Below are 26,788 nucleotides of genomic sequence, written 5' to 3'. Positions count from 1 at the left end.
AATCTGAAACTTAAATTTATGTTTCTAATTTATTCAAAAAAAATAGTCGTAACTCTTAAGGGCTTTTTAGACAATGTGGACAATATTCCTATAGGTACTTTATTCGGCACTCACGAATAGTTTGCAACTGTTGGGGAGGGACATTAACGCGTACGGAGAAGACCCAAGCTTCTCCTCCTGAAGTTTGCATTCTTTTTGAGACTTTATGATATCTGTTTGATTTTACTATGCTTTTCCTACATTTGTGTACAGAATGGATTTTCAGTTATAGACAGTCTAGACAAAAATTTCAGTCTAGACAAGCTGCAAGTTGACCTAAACAATCTCCACAATTGGAGTGTCCAAAACTGCCTCCTTTTCAATTACAAAAAGTGCTCTTTTACACAATTTGCTTTCGGGAGTCGTGTCGAGGAGGTTGTACTCTCTCTAGAAAATAATTTGATCCAAGAGAAGAGGGTCGTTGAAGATCTTGGGCTAACTATAGTCGACACCCTAAATTGGATAGAAAATGTGCGGAATCGAATAGCGAAAGCAATGAAGGCGTTTTTTCTCATTCGAAGGAACACAAGCTGCCAAATTTCTATGAAAACTAAGGTTCACTTATATAGAGCTATTATAAGCCCGACATTAATGTTTGCATCTGAATGCTGGGAGCTAAACCGAAACGAGTATCAAATTGTAGAGCGTTTTAATAAAAAGGTCATGAAATGGATGACAAACAGAAATTGTTACAAAGAAGCTATTGTTCAAAGCAATATACTGCCACCACTCTTCTTTAAAGTCCTAAAAGATCTTCTACTTTTTAGCAGCATAGTGTCAGGAAAGTACGATGTCGACTTGCGCAACTATTATGTTATTCAATGGGCCGGAAGAAGATCTAGAGTTATACTGCCAGAGATTCGATACGAAGCTCAAACTCAATTTTTGGTATAGAACTGGATTTCGGGTGAACATCCTCCAAAGGAAAATTAACTTCTTTGACAACCTTAATTTGAAAGGAAGACTTCTAGAATTGACGTGGAAATTTTTCAATGAAAACTGGGCTGAGAATAATTTCCGTAGTTGGATCTTTTTGTGCCTGTGCCAGAACTGTTGTGCAAATTCTATGTTATAAATCCGGGACTTATACTCCCCGTGAAATTGTCACAAAGCCATAATAATAATAATAATAATAATAATAATAGCATTCAATAAGATAAGTTGTTTATACGTAAACTCATTACGTTGACAATCAACAATTGTCATCTTTGTTGTTTTGGTTTACTTCGAAGAAATTTAAAAAAGTTCCCCACTAGACTTCGAATGGTTATCAAGCGCGACATCTTACCATGCAAATTTTAGCTTAATAAGCCAACTAAAAGAGACTGAGTTTAAGATACATTTCAGATTATGACAAGAAGTGTGTTTCATAATAGCTTTACAATCAAGAAGCCTACAACTCACTACTTTCTGTACAAATTGAAAGATAATATACTTTACTAATTTATAGGAGCCTAATACCAACGCTAAAAGGCACAAGAAATGAAAAATTGTTATTATTCTTATTAAAAATTCGTAACAAACAAGTCAAGGGGAGTGTTAATTCCCTGAGTTAAGACATAGGATGGGCATGACATCTTTTACACAGACTTAGAAAAACTCATAAAGGGAGGTTGTTGTCTGTCCAGTTTGTTAAGAAGTATTTCCACATGATGTTGATTAGTCTGCCCTTCAAGTTCATGCTGTCGAAAAAATTTCTGTATTTCTGCAGAATGTTGATTCGAAATCCCGTTTGATAACAGAAATTTTGTTTCTGAGCTCCATACCAATGAAAAGGCAGTTTGACCCTGCTTCTCCTGGCACCGTCACCATTAAATTCATAGAAAACCGTCGACTCAATTGAATAGTGATTGTTGTTGTTGCTATAGATCAGTAGATCCTTGAGTACCTTGAAATACAGGAGAAGCTTAGAACACGAAACGGCGGTCTGGTATTTGTTACAGCCAGACGTGTACTTCAAGACCTTCTTGCTGAATCTCTTAATGGACCTAAGGTCACTGTTAAGATCCCAGCATTCTGATGCATACATCGGTGCTGGACATATTACTGCACGGTAGGACACATAACTGCACTACATGGTTGGTCCAGACAACAATTGGTCTGCTTGTCCCGAAAGATGATTGAGATACAGAGAGACTTGAGGCTCTGGGACACAGCACCTCAAAGAGCTAGACCCCAGATGGTCTTAGCACCGATGCTCTAGTTTACTCTGGCTTGCAATTCATTCCTCTCTAAAGGTCACTAGACTAAATACCCAAGGCTTCGGCCAAAGGGGAGGTGCACTGTACGTTAGAGTGAATTGAGTTGGATCCTGATTTCCACTGGTAACGAGGGAACACTCTTAGGTTTTATCAGTAACCACGCTTTCAACTATTTAGATAAAAGAATTCTCACGACCCAGCTCAATTTATCGGTTAAAACAAGACCAAGATCCTTTAATTTGTGCTTAAAGGGACTTTGTGATTCAAAAGTGTGAGACCAGAACAAGGTTTCCGGTTTCTACTGAACAAAAACAGTCTGACAACGCTTTTTGTAGTGAAAAAGCAAAACATTTGCAACGCTCCAATGATACAATTCATCCAGATCATTCTGCAGCTTTGTAAGGTCTTCTGTTTTTTTTCGGCGTAGAAGTTTCAAATCATCAGCAAACAAGAGCGGCACTGAGTAGAACACTTTCGAAGGAAGGTCGTTGATATAGATCAAAAATATAATTGGCCCAAGAACGGATCCTTGGGTTATGACTGAAGAGACCAGCTGCCTTTCAGAAACAGCAGAGTTTACTCTTTAACTTTGTGTTCGAGTGCTTTATTAAGTGCGAAATAGCTGAAAGAGAGCTTTGGATAGACCTGGATGCACTAACTTCAACAAAAGAATAGGATGTTTAAGACTGTAGATAAAATGCATTATTACTGATTGGCGAGCCAAAAAACGAAACTGCTCATTGCCAACAAATTAAATTATGGCCTCGTAAATGCAGTTGTACATCAACTTTTCGAACACTTTCGAAATGGCATTCAGGAGGGACAGTTGTCAATAATTCGACAATTCAGCTCTGTTCCCATCTTTAAAGATTGGCAAAATTACTGCTTTTTTCCAGGCTTTTGGAAAAATTTTCAAACGCTTAATGTTGTCAAAGAGAACTTTCAATGATCGTGACCGAGGCTTAGCAGTTTTCTTAAAAACGGACATCGGGCATCCTGCTCTTACTACTGTTCAAGTTCGACAACTCAAGCTTTATGCCATCTAATGAAAACCTAAGTTTTAAGGTTCCAAAAATGGTCCGAGCTGCTATGGAAACAGTAGCGAAATACCGTTTGAAAAGTTGTGACTATTTGAATACAGCAGGAAAGGAATCCTTCTGGAAACTTTTGAGGTACATAAAGATGCTGTTGCGGGTAGTAGGGAACAACTCAGATGGCTCGGTCTTTTTTTGCTTTTCAGCACATTTCTTTCCAAGTTCTGATACTCTGCTTATGTCAGATCTTAGCTTTCGTTCCAATTGTTCTCAGCGTGTTGCTTTTGTTTAAGCAGCGTGACGTTTCTTGGGATACTCAGTGGGTACAGCTACCATTTCTTTGTTCTTCTAGGGGTATGCTTCTTCATGAGGTAGAAAACCCAGCCGTTTTCGTTTTTATCAATGTTGCTATAGCAAAACGGCAAAAAAGAATTTTTTGCAATGTCTTCTTTCAACGCGTCAAAATCACAGTTACAGTAACTGTAGCAGATTTCACGCGCCCGTTTTAATTACAGTTCGAGGCAGCAACTTCAACAAGGACAGGAAAATGATCAGATAAAGCATGGTCAGACAAGAGGAATCCACCAGTTGCTTCAAGTTGAGAGTTAATGCGTGCCTGATGAGTTTTTTTCGTAATCATTTTGTGATTCATATGTTTCCCCAGACAGAACCAGGCAAATTAAAATCAGCGAGCAAAAGGTTTTTTTTTTACCAGACTTCGCTTCCAAGAAACAGAACAAATCTCAAACCTCTTCCATTGTTAACTGATAACAGCTTCCAGTTTGAAGGTTGTAGAGCAACGCTAAAAAGAATCGTTCTGGTTTGACTTGTTTGCAAACTCAAAGCATACTTTGCAGAGATTCGGAGCTCAGAATATTTCAATTCGCTTCACGCCAATTTGTTGCGGATAGCAATTAGGCAGCCTCCATGATTTGACCTCTTTTTCTAGGTCGGTCTATTTGCCCTAAAAATGTTAAAAATACTAAGAACAAGCTCATTGTTGCCAATATAATCCGTGAGCCAAGTTTCGATAATAAGCGGAATGTCAAAATTACGGCGATGAAGATAACCAACTAAGTTGATTCGTTTCTGAAGATTGATAGACTCCTCACATTATATAAAAGAACCTTCAAAGATTGATCTAGTCATAAAAGATTGGTTTTATTCCAATTTCTTACAGATATTTGCTCTTATCAAAAGATTTAAACGCGCGATTCTTTTATCAAATCGCTTGTTTGCTTTGAATAATCATGAGACACGCTGTTTGCTGATTGGGCAAACTTGAGATTTTTAGGACAATTGAAGATTTTCTCATTGAACACTTTTTATGATCCCTATTTTCCAGAACAAGTGATTTAGGAGCAGAAACATTATCCCCTTGGAGTGGTGCCAAGCCTAATTACACCGAACACAGGATTTTTTGAGCACGTAAATCCGTCAGAACACAGGTCTTCGAAGAAGGACAGATCGTCGCCAACTCTGTCACGTGCCTCCGCTTTAACGCGTTCCTGTACACGAAAAAGAATTACGTTGCTCTCACGCCTCTCTATTTTAATAATGTCTCTATCTTTTTGTTCAAGGGTCTCATGCATGATTGCTTTGACATTATGAACTTGCAGATATTTTGGTTGTTCCACGCTTGCTTGAATTTGGCGGGGAACTCCTCTTGTTTCGCTAAGATCTTGTTAAGTTTATATTCGAAAACTTGTTGAGGGAAGATATTCTGGAGTCAATTTCTGGTTCGAGGTTCTTCGGAAGCTGGTCTAAGGAATCGCAGTTTTCTGAAAACTTCCTTTCAATTTCGCTCATTTTGGACTTGAGATCTTCACAGCCAATGTTTCCATCTCTGAAGCGCTGTTTACCAACCTCTTCGTAATTCTTGCACAGCCTCAAAAGACCAGTCAGCCTGTTCATCGCGCTCAAAATTTTACCAGGATCACCGGAGCAAGTTTCGGAATAAAACCAATTACCGCAAGAAAAACATGACAGACTGGATTCGGCATTTTGTGAATGTTTCAAACAAAGTACCTCCCCACCAGTTTAAGGATCTAGGAGTTACAATATATAAAACACGCACTTAGTTTGTTGCCTGTTTATTTGCCTTCTCATTGTTGCGCTACTTCTTGGATGGTTTGTTCGCTTTTTCCCGAAGCCTTTTCTCTGATAACTGTTTGGGTCCAAACTGAGCACATTTGTTCTTTGTCTTCCACACGAACGACAAAAGCCTGGATTCAAGATTTGTCAACGACGGATATACGTCATTGAGAACTTCCGCAAGTTGGGGTTTCTTTCTGTTCCGATAAGATCTTAGCTGTGTTATGGTATCAATAGTAATAATTTTATTACTTCTCAGTTGATCCAGAATTTGCGGCGCTCCATTATTTGACGTTCACGATGGCTTCAATTCGTTCACTATTCTCTTAAAGAATATCCAATAATTCAGGAAGGGCACAAGGACAATAACCGTTACTTCGATGGGGATTGATTGAATTACTTATAATATCGTGTGAAATCACAATTCGTGTCTTTCTCTCCAGGCACCCACCGTTTGACAACAACCTTTGGAGAACGTTGTTTGAGTTGATAGCCCTCCTGCTGATGCTCAGTCCCCTCACGTGGTAGTATCTTGAGGGCGTCTGGACTGGTATGGTGGGCCAAGGACTGTTCTTTCCAGTGAGCTTGCTCCAGCGATATAAAGCATATCACACACTGCCGGCTACTAAAAGCCTCTTTGATAAAGAGGCTTGCGACAATTGTCCGGGCTTGCAAACATTTCACTGAAACAGATAGGCCGGGGCAGTCTCCGACCTAATTAATAAATTTTCATATTAAATAGGTCTCCGACCTATTTCATTTGGAATGAAATGAACTGAACATAATCATACACTGAACATAATCATTGCTGATTCTGCTTAACTGGCCGAAATAGTTTTTCTTTAAATTTCTCGAATTCAGTTTCAAGTTTTTGTTTCATTTTATCTAATTGAATACACCCAACGGTATCTCCGTTAATTTACTTGAGCACAAAGTAACAGATCATGTTTTAATTAGAACGACGGGAGCTGAATCCGACCAGAATAAACTTGCAAGCTAACATTCGTCTTGCAAGTTAGCAGTCGTGTGGCAAGATCTTGTACTATAGCCATCGTCTTGCAGGATAGACATTCAATTTACAAAGGCGCCAAATTTCTGCCAGAATCTTCCAAGATAACCATCCGGCATTGGCTGGGGTGCTGTTGAATTCAGCATTTGGAAGCCTGACATTCAGCATTGCCAGAAAAGAGTCAACATAGGCAGGAATTTGAGATAATAAATTGCTATAAATTATAAAAGCAAAAATTGAACATCTGTTACTAAATGGAACAAAAAATTATGAATATACGTAGACGGTCTGAAGTATATAAAACCTTTTAACTTCTGTCAATATTTTGGGCTCATAATTTTGTTACATGGTATATATATATGTATGTATATGTATGTATATATGTATATGTATATGTATATGTATATATGTATATGTGTATATGTATATATGTATATGTATATATGTATATGTGTATATGTATATATATGTATATGTATATGTATATGTATATGTATATGTATATGTATATATGTATATGTATATGTATATATGTATATGTATATGTATATATGTATATGTATATGTATATATGTATATGTATATGTATATATGTATATGTATATGTATATATGTATATGTATATGTATATATGTATATGTATATGTATATATGTATATGTATATGTATATATGTATATGTATATGTATATGTATATGTATATGTATATGTATATGTATATGTATATGTATATGTATATATATATATATATATATATATATATATATATATATATATATCACGTCAAAAATTCGCAATGATGGAATTTAGTAATATTCACGCTGAGATTTAGAAAAATTAATTGCTAATTTAAATCGTAGATGCAGAAAATAAAGTTTGTGATTTAATCGGCGGGATGTAACAACGCAAGAGATGCGTTTAAATTTTTAATCACAGTAAAAAAAATTAGGCTTCAACGGTTTTCAAATGGCATATATTTGACTCAACGCGATAATGACCTTCTGTTCGGGATTGCAAGCCTTACAGATGATGGTCTTCAAAATTTCTCCAATTTTTGGCAATTAATTAATTTTAAGTCAATTATTGCAATCAATTAACAATTAATTTTCTTAATCTCGTGACAAGTTTTAAACGCAGTTTAAAATTTGTTTTCAGTGGTGAAAATTGTTCGTGTCAGTAATTTTGTCCTTGTAATCGCTGATTTCTGTCCTACATAAGCTTTTTCATCAACTGCTTGAGATATTGTCATGATTGGAGATGTCATGTTTCGTTCAGTAGGTTCTTTCGGTAGGTTGAATCGGCCTCCAAACATTGTCGGTACCCTGGAAGTAGCAAGTTTGGTAAACATGATTTATGGGACACTTACGGGGTCTTTCCGATTATAGCCCCCCCCCCTCGAAGTTGATGGGGGGCTAAATGCTAGGGTCTTTCTCATTATAGCCCCCATGAAATTATAGCGCCCATCATTATGGTATAATTACTATGATTGGGGGGGGGGGGCTATATGATATCTGACCACTAAGCTGGGGGAAGGGGGACTTTAATGGGAAAGACCTGAATGGCTTTACGTTATGTCACCATTGTGTTGGGGTGGGGGACTGTATTGGGAATGAATCAATGTCTTCGGGATCTTTTCCGTTTGTGCCCCCCCCCCCCAAGCTTAGTGGGTACATATTATTTGCAGCCCCCCTACGCAGGTGTCATATATTAACATAATGATTTAGCATGCAGTGACACGTGTGCTGTAACTGGGGGAGCATAACGTACGGGGGGGGGGGGGGGGGCACAAACGGAAAAATGCAAAATTTGTTAACGGTATCTCATTGGATAGCCTCGACTATCGTTTTGCATTCACCTCAGAATTTTCGGTAATTCTGATAACTTGGAGATTTTAACACCCGAAGCGGTACATCGGAGAGTAATTTTCCTGAGGATTAATTAGCTCCGACTTTGAATCATTCAATTGCCCACAGGTACGATGTCATAGAGAAAAAGAGAACATACCTGCAGAACTTATCCGGGAAACGGCGTTGCATTTTAAGAAACAACATAACAAGAACATTTGCCAGAAATAACGCTCCAATAGCAATAAGTGCAATTGTAAATTTTTTAACATCTGGATTGGTGTGTTTGTCTGCGACTTCAGTCATGGCTAGGGTATTTTTGCAAGCTAATAATTTCAGAAGGACTTCTCTATTATTTAACATCTGTTTAAAACACTTAGTGGCCACCTTAGTTGGTAAACAAATAGGTTGCCAAGTTACAATACAATGTCAATTAAATTTTGGCCTGCAGATCGAATTCACTCAGTTTAAGTATTCAGACCATGCAAATTTTTGGAATGGTACTTGCAGCTGGAACTGATCACATCAATTTCCAGGCACCTTTGCCATTATTAAAAGTAGGTCTAGCGTTTTGATGCTCAAATTTGAAAGGTTAAAAAGGACCGTGTATTTGGGGTAAAAAAGACCTGGATATATTAATCATAAAATCATACAATGATCATTAAGGTTTGGAGAGCGGTGCTTCGTAAGAAACACTTCATATTTTGTGATTGGTTGCAGTAAACAGCACTGGGGAAGAAAAACAAAATGAATTATAACTTTTCATTATTTAGAAAGATCCCAATTTGGAAAAATATTTAACTTTTCCCCAAAATAGATGTTTTTGTCCGAAAGGACAGTTGGCTTCTAAAGTTCTGCACATTTTTTGTTATTTTGCCAAAATTAGTTGTTGGAAATGTCGTTTGTAGAGCTGTTTAATTGCTGTTAAACAAAGTTTAGCAGTTATATTAGTCCTGTTGGCCTTTTCAATCGCGATTTTACGATTGACTAATTATTCATCTGATGCTTTGACTTTTTGATTGGCTTTTTTGCCTAGACTTCTTGATTCTTGTTTGATCTAAATTGCTCTCGTTCAGATTTTGAGACGCAAAGTGAATTCCCGGCAGTTTTTACGTAAATCAAATCAAAAGCAAAATTGGTTTCGGTTTTCATTTTAAATCTTAGAAGTTGTCCGTAGTAAAGTAAGCTCTAATTCCATCCTTTTAAGCCTTCGTATACCATCATTGTAACCATGATACCCCCGTCCTCTAGCTGAAGTACGGCAATTAACCCTCGCTTATCGTTGGAGGGGACTTCGACCGATCGTGCTTAGTTATGTTTTTAACCAAAAATTGTCGGAGTTCATATGAGAAAAGAATTATGCTACATTACAAAAAAATTATGCTTGTTTTGCTCTCTAAAGGGTTATGTACCTGATGTTTGCCTACTACCATTCATTAACCAGAACTGCTATGATAACTTTTGAGGAATCTTTCCTATGTTTGCGCCCCCTAAGTACTATATAACCACCTCCGCCTCTAAGTACTATATAACCAGTTTCCTTGCCTCCTCTCCCACCCCACAAAAATTACTTTTTGGTTCTTAGAGAGATACTTAGAGAAATTAGTGCCATAAAACAGTTCATATAAAAGATCAGCGCAAAATATTAAAACACATTATTCCTTGTCTGTTTAGATTATAATATAAGTTTAATTACCGCATATGGCTTAATTTCAAGACTTCGATACATTGTTATATTATAAATGCCGGTTGTATATGTTAGTGTACGAATTGCAATATGGCATAACAGGCATCCCTTTTGCGCTATAAACTCGTTGGTTTTGGAATGTGGAGCCCGACATAACTTTCAAAATTGACCTGAATATTTAAGTTTGTTTTTGGGCTGTTGATTCTCCTTAGCAAGTTCACGAGAGTCTTTAGGAAAAATATCTATTTTAGCGGAAAACTTCTTAGATACTAAAGTCGTTTTTTCTTTTTTATTGATGTTTTCTATAGTCTCTGAAGCTATGGCAGCTTTTTGGCTATATTTCAATTATGTTTAATTGCTCTTGAACGAAGTTCATAGCTATTATTGTAAACGTGTTAGTCTTTTTCATGCAGATTTTGCTTGACCATTTTTTCCCGTTTTTCTTCCAGAACATTTTTTGACTTCTCAAGTGGCTTTTTCACGCTTTCGTTCTTCATTTTTAAGTGATCTCTATTGCTCTCACTTCGAAATAAATCTTGTTGCTAATATAAAGTTAGTTGCAGCATAGCAACAAGAAAGGCCTGATAGCCGAGTGGACAGTGATTTTGGTTAGGGATCGGAGGTCGACGGGTTGAATCCCGGCGTAGTCAAGTGTTTTTCCTCCCGCCTGTCGTTTGAGAGCAATTCTTTCGACATTAGTCGGTTCATGTTTATCAAGTTCTTCCTGCTCTTTAAATTGCTTGGTTTAATTCAAAAATGCTAATTTGCCTATTTTGCTGTTATTGTCTTGAAAAGGTGTGATGATGAAATGAAACAATGTATGTTTGAAATACTGGAAGAAATTTTCTTTGTTCATTTAACTACTGTTTGTATGAAGTAGCAAAATTTTTGTTCGAATTTAATTTTTTGAGCACTGCGCTATGATTGATGCAAAAAGAATTACAAAATACCTATATTGCTTCGGCATATTCAATCCATCCAAACAATTGATAGCACCAAAGGCAGATAATTTTTATTTATTTGTTCTGACTCCTCTTGAGGGGGGAGGAACTATATACTCGAATGGTTTATTTTGTTCAGACAATTTTGGCCGATCCATATATTCGTCGTAGAGTTGAGATTGGAACCATTAGAGAGCTTGTCGAGCGTAGAATATGGAATTAAAAAGATTTTTTGATTTTCGTTTTTGCGAAGTTATTGAGGTGTTTAAACTTTTGAGAAAATGGAGTGAATTCCGTTGATTTTATTCACACTTTCCGGAATTTTTTACTAAAATTTTGCTAATTTTGCTATATTTGTTAATTTTTTAAGAAAGTGTTGTTGATTTTGTTTTTAAGACAAAAAATATTGTCTGCTATTTTAATTTATTTGTCAACATTTCTGGCTAAATTATTCAATATTCAGACTTTTTCATCAAAAACAGCGCGAAGTAAGTTTCTTTAGTCCACTGATTAAATTTGCAGGAAGTACACACACAAACACCACTAACACAATCTTTGTAGACTCGAAGGGGGGCTATTTCTACTTCAATTTCCATTGCGAGTGCTCCGTAATTAAAACTGTGCCGTTTTTGCTAACTTTACTCTTTGATTATCAAAAACGCAGCAATTATTTTCGATTTTTTAAGTAACAAAATATCTATATCTATAACATTCGAAAAATTAAGTGTTCTTAATAGACGAACAGCATTATCAGAGCTAGTTTTGGACCAATCGTGGACTGTTACAATCCAAAAATAATTCGGATTGTAATGAGGCGGTCTTCTTTATTTAAAAAATCGATCTTTTTTATATACTAATTTAATAGCGGAACATTTCCAATCAAAGCTCACTAGCGATAGGTTCAATTCGATTCCTAATTAGCTGCAAATTATTGTATCTTGTTAATTAATTGAAAAATTTTGGTTGTTTTGACTTTTAAAAATTTTTGATTTTTAAATTAATGGCTTATTGAAATTTGCCTCCATTTTTCTTTTAATTTGGTCAACTTATAGCTTAGTGTCAGCAATGAAAGAATGCTTTTTCTTTCTAGTGAATTCAAATTCAAACTTTATTGCGGTTTTACACCTTGTTTTTAAATTTTGTCTTTAACTGTCGTTTTTACTTTGTCTTTTTAATTGTATGAAATTTCATGTACAATGACTCGGTTTCATTAGTTTTTCATGGGAGAATATATGGGTCGATCTTCTGATATTATTAGATAGCTGATGGCTTTCATGACTTTGAAAACAATTGTTTTCTGAAATAAAAAAAGTCTTTTTTTAATTTGGGAATTTTGTTCTTTTTTTTTGTCTATTTGTTACATAGTCTCGTTAATTACCGGCCAAATATGCAAATATGACAATACTGTTGTTAGGGGAAGGTTTCAAGGGGATTGGTGTCATATAATCTGATGTTTTTGAAGAATTCGTTATGACTTCACTGTCTTCAACCCGGGTTTTTCACAAAAAAAGTAATTTAATTTATATTGTCATATTTTACGTTCTTTTTGTAGATATTAGATATATTCTGGATAATTGCAGGACTCACGGGCTTCCTTTGGAAGAATAAATGAATCTATTTATAGATTTCATTTGGTAATTAATGGCTTTCATGTCTTCTTTTGCTTTTTCTTTCTGGTGTACTTGTCACATGGCTTCAATAATGCGAGGTAACATAATAGGTTATCGGTGTTCGCAGAAAGGGCAATCGAATATATTCTGGGGGCCAAAGTATGGCTATACGGCTTTGAAAGCGTTTTCTGGCAAAATTTATCTGATTTTTTGTTTTTTGTCTATTTGTTTTTTTTTGTAACCGCAAAATAATTGGATACCGACTGTTCTTAATTCCCGTCTTTAGAAACACTGGTATTCGTAAACCTGTGGGATATTTTAGTTGATTTCTAATGGTTTTCATTACTTTAAAATTAATTGTTTTTAGAAAAAGTAAGCAAAATTTTCAAATTTACTGTTTTTGTTCTCTTTTGTCTAATTATTACCAAACCTTATTATGGACTGGTCCCCATATCTTTCTTGGTGAAATACAAGTTATCTTGTTTAGTTTCATTTTTATCTGACTCTGTTTTGACTTGTTTATAAAGTTTTGTTTTTTAAAACGGACAAATTTTTTGACGTAAGTAATGTTGTTGTTGTTTGATTTTGCTGTTCGGCTTGACTTGCTTTCTTAATATTGGCATATCTCATCTATCTAGTGCATCATTTTTTACTCCTTGAGTTGTTTACTTTGGAGTCTATCTTTTCGTTCATACACAATTTTTTTTGAAAAATACTTGAATTTTTGGGGTTTTCTATCTGTTCATTTGGTAGACAATTATGCCAAAATTGTTGATGAGCGGGTTTGAACACCTTATGCGCGATCGCACATTACCGAGGCTCCTTGTTTGACAAATCATTTAAATAAAAGCTTACGCTAAAGTTAGTATTAAAGTTTAATGTGTTTTCGTTAAATTATTCCGTTCTTGAGGATTTTCTATGGCACTTTATGCAAAAAGTGTAGTGTTTAAACAATAATCTCGAAACCAAAAAGAGAAGGGTAAAACGAAAATTGGGAGCAGGTGATACGCTGAAAAGAAAACCTAAAAGTACTACAATTGACTTTGGATATTTTTTTCCTGTAGAAAGGTAGCAGATAATTTCGAAGAGAGCTAACTAGCTACAATTTTCAAAAAGGATATATAAGGTCGCTTTTCTGTAGTCCTTTGTTATCATTTTTGTGGTAAACATAGACCCATGCTCATGAGCTCGACCTCAGTTAACTCAATTAACTCTTCTAGCTCTAATTTCGTTTTGAAAAGTCTATCTGGTCATAAAATCATTAGAATTCGTTCGGAATTAATGTCCCATAAAGTTTTGAAACTATTGTATGTGATGCAAACTTTTCATTAGTTTTAAAATGCATTGGGTTCTCCTGTTTGTGTTTCTCAATTGTTTGTTTTATCTCGAGCTTTTTTCATGTTTACTATCGTGCATATGCCAGCTCCAATGGAACTTCTGAAAAAGCACGAGAATTGTGAAACTGGAAACTACCAAGCTGCTTATTCTTTCTTTATTCCGTGATCAATTTCATAATCGATCAAAAATGAGTACCAACTTAGAGATATATTCCGTCGCTCACGATCGGTACAGCGAAACGGTCCTTACACTTTATCTATTTCTATCGAGAACGATAAAGGTTTTTAGAGAACTGGATACTGGATTAGACGTGTTAGTTTTTTTTTCGAATGCAATTTAGACATGGCAGATATTGACCGCTGAGAAATGGTAAATTGAACTTCAGTAGCTTTTTTATTCTGACGTATAAAATACGAAGACGAGATTTTTGTAAGCTACAAAATTCGCCTTTCTTCAGTTTCTGTGCAAAAAGCCGCTGCGGTAGTTCGAAAGTATTTGTAATGCAAAAGTTGACGAATAGATTGTTTAGAAAAAGGCGTAGATGGTGAAGTATATTACGATTAAAATGCGGTAGTACTTTTACTAAAAAAAACAGTTTTCATAGAAACTATTCAGCAGTCCGAAATCTCATAAATGTTGAGATTTTGTTCGGTGTTTTTTGTCGTGTCTGAAAAGGTGAATTGAATATCGATTTACATTGATCATCAAAATTATGAAATGATTATTTGTTACAGAATTAGTTAAATCTGAGAATGAAAAGAGAGAGATAGAGGGAGAGTTATTTAAGTTAATGTCCATCAAGAGCGTCGAGGTATTGCTGCTCGATAATAAGTGGAAATAGCTTCTGTCTGATTGGCATGAGAAGAATAACAACGATAGGGAATATCATCTTTAGGTACACAATTGGAGAGAAGCCCAGTCCACATAAGAGTAGCAATTGCACTATTTGGATGAAAGTGAATTGATGAATCTTGCGTTGGGGTACGTGTCTCACGTAGTGATGTGGAGGGTAGGCCGTCTGCTCCGTGAACAGAAGTAGAAGACGTTCGAACAGTTCATTGCCCCTGAGGGATATAGCTGCGATGAAAAGGAAGACCCCGTTTAACACAGGAACCTTTATCGCGTCCATGGGTTCAGGGAGAAGATAGAAGAAAGAAAGGAGGATTAGCAAGTGGGCTAATATGGTAGCTACCCTGGTTTCCCTTACATGTACTATCACGTCCTGCATTACTCCTTGGTTATTCCTTTGCTCTGTGTCAGCTAGCGCCTGTACGTGCATTGGGGAATGGGGAAGTGCGCCGTGCACAACGGGGAAGCCAAAAAGTGATAGAAATAGGTTAATCTGTGCCAGTAGAAACAGATCCCAGTAAAATGATGTTCCTTTCTGGATTTTGTTACCGTCGCTGCACACTAAAGACTCGGCAACGTTTTGCTCGATGAAAAGCAGCACTGATAGAAAAAAGCCGATAGCGAAAGCGAGAAACCAGCCCCACCACTGAAGTTTGTGAATCGGTGATATTTCAAAATCAACGATTTGATCGCCAGTTTTGAATTTGAATTTTTCCGTGTAGATGTCAGATATCATGTGTTCTTTGAGAAGAGTCGCTGCAATGACTGCAAATGGTAATGCGTAGCCAGATAGTATTTCACGTTTAGCAGCGTCCAAATAGGGTGATCGATTGAAGTTAAATAAACTGAGTGCTAGCCAGAAGGTTGCGAGCATTAGAAGAACCAGAAGCATGCAAGAGGCTTTGGAGCATGCTGAAACAAATTTTAATTTATTTAAAAAAATTTTGAGATTCAGATTTATTGCCGAGTCGTAAATGTACAACAGAGTTTTTGGCAATGTTTTTGCAAGCTTATGAAGTGTCTTAAAAAGTTATTCTGTTTTTCTAGCATTATGAAAGGACACTGCTTACAGTTTTGCGTAGACTAATAAAATGTTTTGAGGTAAAACTTACGTGGATATCCAAATGCGTCATATTTCGAAGTAATAGTTCCATTACCATAGAAATTGTTATCAAAGTCGCAGTAATATTTATCAAAAGTTTTATAAGCTGATTTCATTGCGTCGACAACATAGGCCATAGCCACGAATAAAGCAAAGCATTCTTCAACCGATCTGTAACAATATTTCATTATTATAGGAAGATTAGTTACAGAATACAATGTCATGAAGAACCAAGTTGCTATTCCGACTGCAGAATAAAAAGCCAAGAAATCCATTTCGTAGTCTTCAGAGAATTGAAACATAATTTTGGTGTAAATTGCAATAGGAGCGGTTGAGAGTAGCACTACTAACGGCTGTCCTCCTAGCAAGCCGAAAGTTAGCCCCGCGATTGCTTGAGCGAGCACACATTTGCGGACGCCAATAATCTGGTTCGTGCTTTCGTCATCGACAACGCCTATAGCGATTGTTGGCAAAATACACGCAAAGTAGAGGAAGAAAATGGCGGAGAACACCTTCGGTTTTGTGTTCCGGCCATTTATGCCGTCCGTGAAATCGCTCAAGTAAAATGGGATTTTCCGAATCAAGTCTTCTCGAATTCCTCGGAAGAGAAAGCAGTGGCCTTTAGCCTCGGATTGCTGTTCATCCTCGTTGTGAACGATTGCTTCTTGCATGATTGAAAGTCTTCGACTTGGAGTCCGTTTTCGTGGGCACTGAACAAGAACCTGCATTCTGTCTGCGATGGACTGTTTGAAGCTTGATTCGTCATGACATGACAGAAGTTTCTGCCGGAAGTCTTCGTTTGTAAACAATGTTGCGAACGACTTCGCTATTTCAATATAGCTTTTCGTTCCTTTCTCTTTACAAGGCGTGAATATGATGACAACGAATCGAATTTCTTGGCTGTCATTACCCAAATTGACCAGGTGTTTCAATTTGATTATTGTAATGTGGCGTTTGTTAATCTCGGTCAGAGCCTTCATGATTACGATCCATGATTGATCGGTGATTACACTGGAACCCCCGAGGGGTACCCGGGTTCCCTGCATCGTTGCTGCAAGGATGTCCAGAGGGACGTTTAACAGCTGGTCCATTGTCTCTTGCATATTAATGGAGGGTTCTTTAAGTCGAAGGCGGTCCAGGACGCTGTGAAGAATGCTCGCAATGTTGGTTCCTAGAAGCAAAAAAGAACAAGCTGATAATCAGTTTTCTTCATTAGAGCAGATCTCTTGCGATATTTAACTTGCACTTGCCCGTAATTTTTATGATAAATTGGCTGACGCTTTAGTTTGCTATTTTTTTGAAATTGTAATTGTTTATCTCTAATATCCAACTCGGGGTAGACTGAAAGATGGGTGTCTATAACCTCGTTGTGTGTCCCCTCCAATGCAATATGATATGCTGTAATGTTTACGTAGTTTTCATTGAAACCTGATAAGTTGAAGCTTCTGTTAGTGCAGTAATAAAAACTGATATGTTTTCAAGCTTTAATTATGAAGTTGCATCGGTACCTGGATGGTCGATGAAAGTTTCCCCGTTGATCAAGTAGTCCTCCACGTCCATCTTTCCTCTGATCTCCTTGAAGAAGTCTTTGGTCTTGAGAGTCCTCACGTGCGAATACACCAGGGTGCTTTCAATTCCTAGAGACCACAATTGTGACGAGGAACCACGGTTGTAGTACTCCTTCGAAAAACTGGTCATTCTTTTCAGCTGAAATGGTAAACTTTTGTAACCGCTTAAAAAATGTAACGACTGATAAATATAGCTACACTACAATCGGTACCAACTAAATAAATTATTTGCTATATTGGTTACTTGATCTTTTATGTACCATTCATAGCGCTTCCGGGCTATTATGGTTTCAATTGTTATCTGTTATGCTTTATCGTTTCATCTGTTATGCTTTGTATCAATTTAAATTATACTTGAGAGCGCTTCATTCGCAAAAGGGAATTTTGAGAATGGTTTGCGCAGCAATTCCTTTACCCCTGCAGAATCAGAAACCTACCAAGTTCATTGCAGACATGTAGTTGCCCCCAGATTGTGCTTCGGCAGCTGTATTGTTCAATTCTTCAATTTGATTTTGCGGTCGAGTATCAATAAGAACCGGCAGTCTATCTCCATGTATTTTGCCATTCTGAACAGGAACCATCCCCTTTTCGCCCTTGACTCCCACGGCTTGAACAGTTATGGTGGGAATGTTGCTATCTATTGTGGATTGATTCGTGTTTGTATTGAACTCCGCTGTTTTGGAGCTTCCGTCGGCATCATCATCGTCGTCACTGGTTCTTCCTTCGTTACTGTCGGCGGACGAGAAAGCGCTCTCGGACAAGCTGTACAACGAAGTATGATCAGGATTCTTTTGCAGTGTTGGTGGGTGCTTGGACGAACCACCTCCAAGTTGTTTTTGAGAAATGGAAGTTGACAGAGAAACCTTGTTGACGTCGTTTTGTGAGTTAAGAGGTTGTTCCACTTGGTCCGATTGACGTTGGGATTCGTGAATTGTTGTTTCAGGTTCGAAGGAGACGTTGACCACGCCTTGTTTTGAATTGTCAAAACCTGTAGAGAAAAGTGACTCGTTTGAAGTCTTGTGATTCAATGCTTAATTGAAATGGAATCTTAATGTGGCATCATCAACTGATGAATTGAAGTCTACTCTTAATCCCTTCTGTAAATCTTATTATTTGAGCATGTTTGAAGTTGTGAACAAAAATCCTAATATGTGATCAGTGATCTTAATAAGGATCTTAATTCACGAATTGAGGTTGAAGTTGTTTTTACGAATTGAGGTTGAACTTCTGGGGTAAGACAAAAAAAAAATGTTCAGCTGTAACTTCCGATACCTTGAAAAATACAGTTTGTGGACCCGCTCCGGCACAATTTCTAACTCGCATTCTAAAATTTCTAACCTTGTTTTCTTGTTCGCATCGTATTCTTAGGAATCGCGTAAGAGTTGGAAGCAGAATAGTCGTTTCCAGCTTCGCTATTTTTCCGGTGATAGTTTAGAGTAACGACAGCCGGCTCCTCCGATTGGTTGGAAAATGTTGGTCGGGGGATGTCTGAAAATATTGAATCTCTAGTTTCGCGGTGAAAAAATCGGTAAGAAACGGGCGGTTCTACTTGTAATTGGTGCTTAGAAGCCCTTCTTTGCGAAGCACTTAGTGGCTGCTGCTGTTGTTGGTATAGTCTGTTATTTGAGCCCACTAATGGGTTTCTACTAAAGCCCCCGTAATTGAATTTTGATGTGTTACGACTGGAGCCATAATTGGAGGCCATTTTAACTTCTCCAATCTGTAAAGGACAAGCTAGTCTTGCCTTGGTTGCTAACTTAAGCTGACTTTGATTAATCTCTCGAGGTCTGTTGAACAATCTGAATTTCAATTTGAGAGTTTACTATTACTTGTCCTAGAAATTCTCGGATTTAGAAGCTTAATAGGAAGTTAGCAGCGCCGGTTCCAGTTTCTCAAGTTTGCTATTATGTGTTTGGCTATGTTTATAAACAAGGTCTTTAACGATGAGTTAAGGAAAGTCAATGTGTCTGCGTTTGGGTAACTGAACATATACGTGGACTTGGAAACTTACCGTTAAAGGAGATTTAGCATCTCAGCTAGCTTCGTTGCTACGGATGTATTCTGAGTGACTAATTTTGTACCATAACAATTGAACTAAGAAATCTCGCTCAGGTCAATAAAAGTTTTCTGTAATCTTTGAAAATTCAACATGTAAAATGTTGCAGCAATATTTTGTCCTGCTAGTTGTAAATGTTACATGTTGCCATTTTTTGTTTTCAAGCAACCGTATAGATAAAAGCCGACAAGTTTCCGCTTTCATGAAGCTCAGTTTACTGGTCGCTGGGAATTATTCCGTACGGTTGGCTAAGTTTAATCTGAGATCTCAAGCTTTGGTGATCTCTAGCGATGTTGTGCTCTTGAGTTCTGTCTGTTGCTCAGTTGGTTATTACAAAATTACAAAGCCAATAGAAATCACTTGTAATATGTATGCATCGTTCCTGTTATAGAGACGATAATATTGTTAGAAATGCGGAATTGACACCTATAACTGTCAGATAGAATCCGACGGTCTTAAAATTTATTAAATTTAGTTAATGTGTTTCATTGCAGACATTTTCGTCCAGCTTTTCTGGTGAAGCTCCTGATGGAAACATATTTTGCAATTAATTGCGTTGATCAAAACAAATGATCTTCTGAAGTTTGCTTTGTAAAAATTGTGAACTTATAACTATGCTATGGATTAGTACATTGCTCTGGTTTTCTGGTTGCAAAGCGTTTCGGGATTGATCGAACTATAAAATTATGAGGTTAGAACAAGTTTTCATATTGCTATTGCGGTAATTTCTGTGAGACATGAGAAGCATTTTTATGAGTTTTCATAATAAGCCACTAAATTTTCATGTTCTTGTTATCCTACGAACCAGATCTATCGTCAAAATTGCTATTAACCTTGTCAAAATTGCTAAAACCTTGTCAAAATTGCTAAAAATTGCTCTCAAACAAAGTATGTCGCAAAATTATATTTGTCCTGTGGTTTTTTAATGCGATTTTACGCTTGACCGGTTTTTTGTCTGACCCATTTGACTTTTCGTCCAAAAATGGGGATAAACAGGTAACGCTCGTAGGACATCAAGTTCTCTTGGAGCCTTATTAGAGTCTAAAATGCGATAAAAACTGATTCCTAATCTTATAAGCTTGAACCCCCCCCCCCTCCCCCCGCTCATGCTAGCATCCCTAAGCGCTCTTGTTTAAGAGCAATTCGCCCGACGTTAGTCGGTTATGTTTGTTTCTAAATAATTTTTAATTTGAATTTTTTACGTAGATAGCTTATCTTCGTGTATAGATAGCTAAAGATGTATCTTAATGTGTTTTTTGTTAACTGATAACCGAGACATTAACAGTGCATTTCTCAACAACCCTACGGGCACATGTAATCATAGTGGCTGGGACTGAGCAACACACCCGCCTTAGATCAGATATATATAATTGCTCTTCATGTAATACAGAACAACGAAAGTGTAAAATTATCACAGTCTGTAAAATTGAGGAACCAACTGGAAATTGCTTTTAGAAATCAGTAAAGTTTTCATTATTCTGATTTCGATATTTTGTGCTGTGCATTTTTCTTCTTCTGGCATATGTTTTTGTAATCACACTTTTTATTTTTACAGTCTATTGATATCAGTCGATAACAATTTTCTTGCATATGCTGTAATTACAATTTTTAATTGTTGCAGTCCAATATTATCAGCCGATAATTGACTTGTGCTCATTTTATGGACCATTTTCCGTTCAGTTCGTTTTATTGGAAAAATAGTTTGTCCAGTTATGGTATAATATTCTTGCATTTACATTTATACTAAATTTCGGAAATATCTACGAAGTCCGGTTCCGCTGACCCAATGTATAAAGTTAGGGGTTCCAAGCTACCAAGCCAATATTCCGGATCTTCATTTGCATACATGCATATAAATGCAAACATTTACAGACAGTAGTCAAGGTCAAACGTTGCTTTGATTGTGAGTATTTATGTGGACTTAGTAGAACATGGTGGTGCTAAATCTGGAACAATAATTGTGTCAAGTTGATAAAAATACAGACGGTCAATAGCATTCCTCGCCTGAACTTCCAGGGATTTGATTGAAGGTATGAAATGGAATAAACATTTCGCAATTGGTTCCTCCTCCCTCCCTCCCCCCATTGATTATGGACATTTATTTATTTGCTGTTTTGCATTTTCTGTTATGCATTGTTGTAAATGATCTCTGATAGACATAAAATGTAATGTAGTTATTTGAAAATGTGCAATTTTTTTTATTTGTTTACTGTTTTTTTTTAGTTTGGCATGTATTATTTTATATGTTTAATGGTATTTTTGGATTGGTAACAAAAGTGTCTATCTATCATCATTTCAAAATGTAACTTCATTTTTAGGTAGTCTTGTGTGCAAAAAAAGTCTTCGACTCGTAGGAAAAAGGAAACTGATTCAAGATTTCACTTACCGTCTTTTCTCTTTCCGCGTGCGAAGCTAATTTTAACCATTTTTCAGATGTTTTTTGCTTACTTAATCAGAATGAACAACTTATGTACGAGCAAATAATTTACAACTAGAGGTCGAATATTTGAGTTACGCAGTGAAGTATAAGCTAACCAAATTGTTTATCAATGAAAATGGCAAAAATGCATGGTTTATTTTCGCTCTATATTGACCTCGCGATTTTTTAGTGCCTTACGTAATTTTAAGTGCGAGTTCAGATCTAAACATATCTTATGAACAAAAAAGCAATCTACTTAATTTAAGATTAAGAGTTGATTTTTATGAGCTCTGAAAATGCGTCGTTATTTTTGCCGATATTTTGTTTTTACCAGCTCTCATTTTATGCAAAGGGCTGGCTAAGTTTTTGAACAAAATATGGGTGGGCTTCAAGTTACAAAAATTAAGAGCGTGAAATTAGTTAATATGGTTCACTTAAAATCTATTAATTCAATGACCAAGCCTCCAAAGTGATTATGCAGTTAACGGGGCTATTATTGAAATTGCAATGATGCATTCAGAATTACTTTATTTATACAACGATCTCAAAGAATTCGGCAAACTTGAAAATCCATATTGGCGCCTTAATAAAGACCCTCCCCACAATTCATACCTTTTGCTTCAATAGACGCGTCTGAAGTATTCACAACACTAATATCGAGTTCGCCGGAAATACTGGATGGTTAATGCAAACTGGAATCTGAAAACATGCTGAAATTATCCATGAATTTTTGAAATTGATTTGAATCAGTTTTACTTTGATGAACAGGACAGCTTTGGCACTTTCATGATATGTTGATTTACTTTGAGTTTCATTCCTTGTTGCCATCGACAGGTCGCTCATTTTGCAATTTGATTGTAACGTCTGGTCTAATTGTTCCGACCTACTTGTAGAGGGGACTATATACTCATGGTTTTTTTAGTTCAGTCAATTTTAGCCGATCGATATGTTCATCTTAAGAGTTGAGACTGGTATCATTAGAAAGCCCGTCCAGCGTAGAATTTGGAATTAAAAAGATTTTTTGATATTCGTTTTCTACAGGGAGTTATCGAGGTTTAAAGTTTTGTGAATAGTAGAAGAAATTCCGTTGTTTTTATTCACATTTTCCGTATTTTGACCAAATTTTCGTGAACTTTGTTAAAATTGTTAATAACAATGCTATTAAGGATAGAGGAGGCTTCCCGGTTGGTTTTATCCGAGTCTTTTGGTTGATATTTTTGCTGATTTTTTCGAATTTGGAACTTTTCAAAATCAAAAATGGCTCCAAATTTGCAGCTTAATGGCGCCAAATACAGTTGTGGCTTTACTTTCTATAGGAGTCTTTATTCTGGAAATAAAATTTTGCCAAATTTTGAAAAAATCAACTGAATAGTTATACAAAATGCATAATTTATCTTAGGTTTATTCGAATATTTCTTTTTATAAATCATCTATTTCGCAATGGAATAGTTAATTGTTCATGGACGCGCATCAAACTCAGGGTTAGGTTTTAGGTGCAGTCTTTTTCAAAATAGTTGTTTCTCAATGTTAATTACTGACTAGAATGAAATCAAATCCAGGCCCCATAAATGGCAGAGTCTATTTACTACAAATTGAAGCCAAATAAATGTTTATTATGTCTTCGGAGAAAAGCTAAATTTTTAATGGCTTTTGACAATGTGTTTTCGTAATTTTTAATTGATTTGTTTTGCATTCATTTGTCGTCCTTTTTGCAGCCTCATGACTGCGTCCTATTAATCCAAGAACAATTTGGTTCACTATGAGCTATAGACGAAGCGTTCATGTGTTATCTAATGCCTGTTATAACTTTGAATACATTTTTAAAAGAAATAGTGAAAATTTGTTTAAACCGTTCTCTAAAAGTAGATTTTTGTTTTTGGCTCGTAATTTTTGTTTTTTTTTATTGTACGACATATACTTGGCAATCACGAGCTTTATTTGCGTCTGCGGATATTTGAATGATTCTCTTCTACTGATTTTATTTTGTAGCGAACTTGTTTTTATGACCTTCAAATAATTTTTTTAAGAAAATGTTTTTGTACTTGCCATTTTTTTTCTCAATGTCGTCAACAAGTAATTAGTCTCATTGATGACAGATCTCATCCACTTCCCGTTGCGCCGAACAGTATTTTTGCTTTTGATTATATTTTGACTAATGTCTTTCGAATTTTGTGTACATAAGAATTTTCCGAGTTTTCATTTCTTGTCAATATTTGTGGTTCTTTTGTTTTTAACGAAGAATATTTACCAAGAAGATGCATTTTAAGTCGATGGAAAACGACTTAGAAAATTACACCCATTATTGTCAATTTAAAGTTTTCAATGGTTTTCAATGTCAATAGTTTTAAAAGTTTCAACGCTGTTATTGATTTCTGTCCGTAATTGTTGTTTTTCTTGTGTTTTGATTCGATATCACTTATAAAAAGAAAAAGTTTTCCTGAGTAGTTGCAGGTTAATCTGTTTTTGTTCTAAATTGAAAGCTCATGGTTTGTTTGAACTGTGAAATAATTAGTGGATTTTTGAGCACTGTCGTTTTTGTATTATTTCTGTCATACGACAGGTGGCAACCTCTTTGTAGTGACCAATGTGCAATCGTAACAATGATTTTATAATCAACTAATGAATTCTTGGTTTTGGCACTACTCATTTTTATAAGAATAGTGATTTTTTTGTTATTTTCCCATTGCTGTTTTTTGACACAATGACACTATTGGCTTGGATCAGTGTTTAAAAAGTGCACATGATTTGGACCAGTGTTCAAAAAATGAAGTTATTTAATGTTCTTCATGAATAGCTTATGTTTTTAATGGTTGCAACACTGTTTTTGTTTTTGTAGTCGTCTGACAGGTCGCAGATAATGAGAGGTCTTAATTGCTTCCTATGAGGTATAAATTAAAATTCTGGATGAGCCCAGTTGATATGTATCGGTTTTAATCAATTTGTAATTGTTTTTTCTGTTTCAAAATTAGAATGGTATTTTTCAACTTTGCTTTTTTTACCGCCATATCGACTTCTTACCGAGTCTGATATCTTGAATGAAGTACAGGTTAGTTTGTTAAGTTCAGATTTTATCTGATTTCATTGTCATTTTGTTATAGAGCGTTTTTTAAATATGGACATCGAGTTTTGATTGTAACTAATGATTGCATTTATTTGATTTTTATAATTGTCCACTAATTTCATTAATGGCAAGTCTTATTGGCCCCCTAACTCAGCATTAGTTTTTTAAATTAGTTGTCTTTTGAACGATGTGCGAACTTTTGAAAATGTTCTATCCTTTCCTCGTCTTGATGAGCGGGGTCGGAATATTACGTTCGAACGCACATTACCGAGTCTCTTAGTGTCTTTCAGATATAGATCTTGGGAAGTTTTTGTTTGTCAAGCTACCCGATAGTTGATTGAAATAGTAACATTAGGGCATTTTATGGAATAATATTATATGTGCTGCTCTCATGGGGGGAAATAATTTGTCACCCTCTTTGAAATCCTAGAACCTCTCGCTCACTAAATTTTGCAATCTTTTAAATTCTCGCTTTACTATTTTTTCATCCGAAATATCCGTTTACACATTACATGTGAGGCTGCTGGGAAGACTTCCGAGTTACGGGAGCTTCAATTTTAGTTATTTTTTCTATGTCGAACTTGTTGACCCTACACTATGTACTTTTGAATGGAAGCTAGAAATGGCTGCACATATCTGGTTTAAATATACAAATAAAGTGTTTTGCTCTGTCGTATAGGTATTTCGGAAAAAAATCAAAATGCAGCAGTAAAGAGACTGAATTCATTGCTCCCCACATGTCAATTTAAATTTTCAAAACTCAATCTCGGGTAATTAGTTTCATTTTGATTGAAATCTTTTCGGTCAAGGTTCAGATATAGATAACCCCATGGTTTAGTTGCTTAAAACCGGTTAAATGATTCTAATCACTACAGCGTTTTATTGTTGCCCTTATTTTCTGTTTTTTTTACTGATAGCTGCCGTCACCATTTGAGCAGTGCCATTTTTGACATTGTTTCGGTTTTTGTCAAAAATTCTGTTTCCTTACCAATCAAACAAAATCCTTACCATCAAAGCTTTTTTAACGCTTGCCTTGCCCTCAAAATAACTTTCACCATTTAATTGGAGGAGTAAAGATCAATCGAGGGTGTTGTCTTATTTAAATTAAATGCAGGGCATTTTTATAAAGTCAGTATTGATTGCGAGAATCTGATTTCAACAAGATTTCTCTAATCCGTTCGAAAGTTTGAAGTTTGATTTTTTTGTTTGGTTTCTCTAATTAAGTTCAACAAAACTATATAAGTTTTTTTTCTGGTAATGTGTTACGCACGTTGTTAAATTCCGAATTGATCGAATAGGAAAGGCAGCATTTTATTTATTATTATACAGCACGTACAGCATATTATACAACACGTAAACAATTGCTCTCTAACGAAATTTGTATCAATTATGTTAGTTCTGGTAGTCTTTTTAATGCTACGAGCAATTTTTCGTCTGATGGATATTTCGTCTTAGTGGTCTCTAAGTGTGCGGTTCACTGAAATTGTCGAGGAGACAAATTCATGGTATGAGGGAGGGGTTCTCAGCGTTTGACCTCTCCACTCCAACCTTGCCCCACGCACTTACTCAACTCCCCTCCCCCACCACGCACACACACACATACACACACGCATACTGTTAAGCTTAATCTTAACTCTTAGCTGCAGCTAGCTCCTGACAGACAGCCTCTCGCCATTCGTTTGAGAGCAATGCGCCCCACCTTAGTCGGTTTTGTTAATTTAATTTATTTTGACTATTTCTGTGTTAATGGATACGCGAATCTAATACAGGTGACAATTTATGTAAGGATATGTAATTTACGTAAGAGATATGTAATCATAGTTGTCTTTGAAATACTAGATATGATGGTAATAGTGATGCTATTATGCTATTATTAACCTACACTTGTAAGTTTTCTTTGTACCAATTTGGCACAACCGTTTGTTGGCCCGTGCAG

At 36.1% G+C, this 26,788-nt stretch overlaps 2 protein-coding genes across 3 annotated transcripts in view; one reads left to right on the top strand and one right to left on the bottom strand.

The window, feature by feature from the left end:
- LOC142336427 (beta-soluble NSF attachment protein-like) overlaps positions 1–26,788 on the top strand; it is a 409,326-nt gene that overhangs the window by 322,421 nt on the left and 60,117 nt on the right. The gene's annotated exons all lie outside the window — the stretch shown is intronic.
- LOC142336425 (solute carrier family 4 member 11-like) lies at positions 14,172–22,646 on the bottom strand. 2 transcript variants are annotated; one of them, XM_075385254.1, is made up of 6 exons: positions 21,759–22,646; positions 18,655–18,804; positions 17,754–18,304; positions 17,257–17,455; positions 15,759–16,919; positions 14,172–15,558 (listed from the first exon to the last, which is right to left on the bottom strand). In XM_075385254.1, the coding sequence occupies exons 1-6, from the start codon at positions 21,796–21,798 to the stop codon at positions 14,585–14,587; spliced, it is 3,075 nt and encodes a 1,024-aa protein (XP_075241369.1). In that variant the 5' UTR covers positions 21,799–22,646; the 3' UTR covers positions 14,172–14,584. The 2 variants fall into 2 exon arrangements, with proteins under 2 accessions (XP_075241369.1, XP_075241370.1); XM_075385255.1 differs by lacking the exon at positions 21,759–22,646 and adding an exon at positions 19,328–19,814.

The sequence above is a fragment of the Convolutriloba macropyga genome, chromosome 3 (genome assembly GCF_964194025.1).
Source record: "Convolutriloba macropyga chromosome 3, txConMacr16.3, whole genome shotgun sequence".
NCBI lineage: Eukaryota > Metazoa > Xenacoelomorpha > Acoela > Convolutidae > Convolutriloba > Convolutriloba macropyga.
This window is presented reverse-complemented; position numbering and strand designations above follow the sequence as displayed.

What these genes read in the sequence shown, in the direction of transcription:
- LOC142336425 (XM_075385254.1), bottom strand. Translation starts at nt 21,798, where the DNA reads ATGGTTAAAATTAGCTTCGCACGCGGAAAGAGAAAAGACG. An exon ending in ACATGTCTGCAATGAACTTG is followed by an intron (nt 17,456 to 17,753) that starts GTAGGTTTCTGA and finishes TTACCATTTCAG; the next exon opens with CTGAAAAGAATGACCAGTTT. An exon ending in AACTTTCATCGACCATCCAG is followed by an intron (nt 16,920 to 17,256) that starts GTACCGATGCAA and finishes TTTTGCTTCTAG; the next exon opens with GAACCAACATTGCGAGCATT.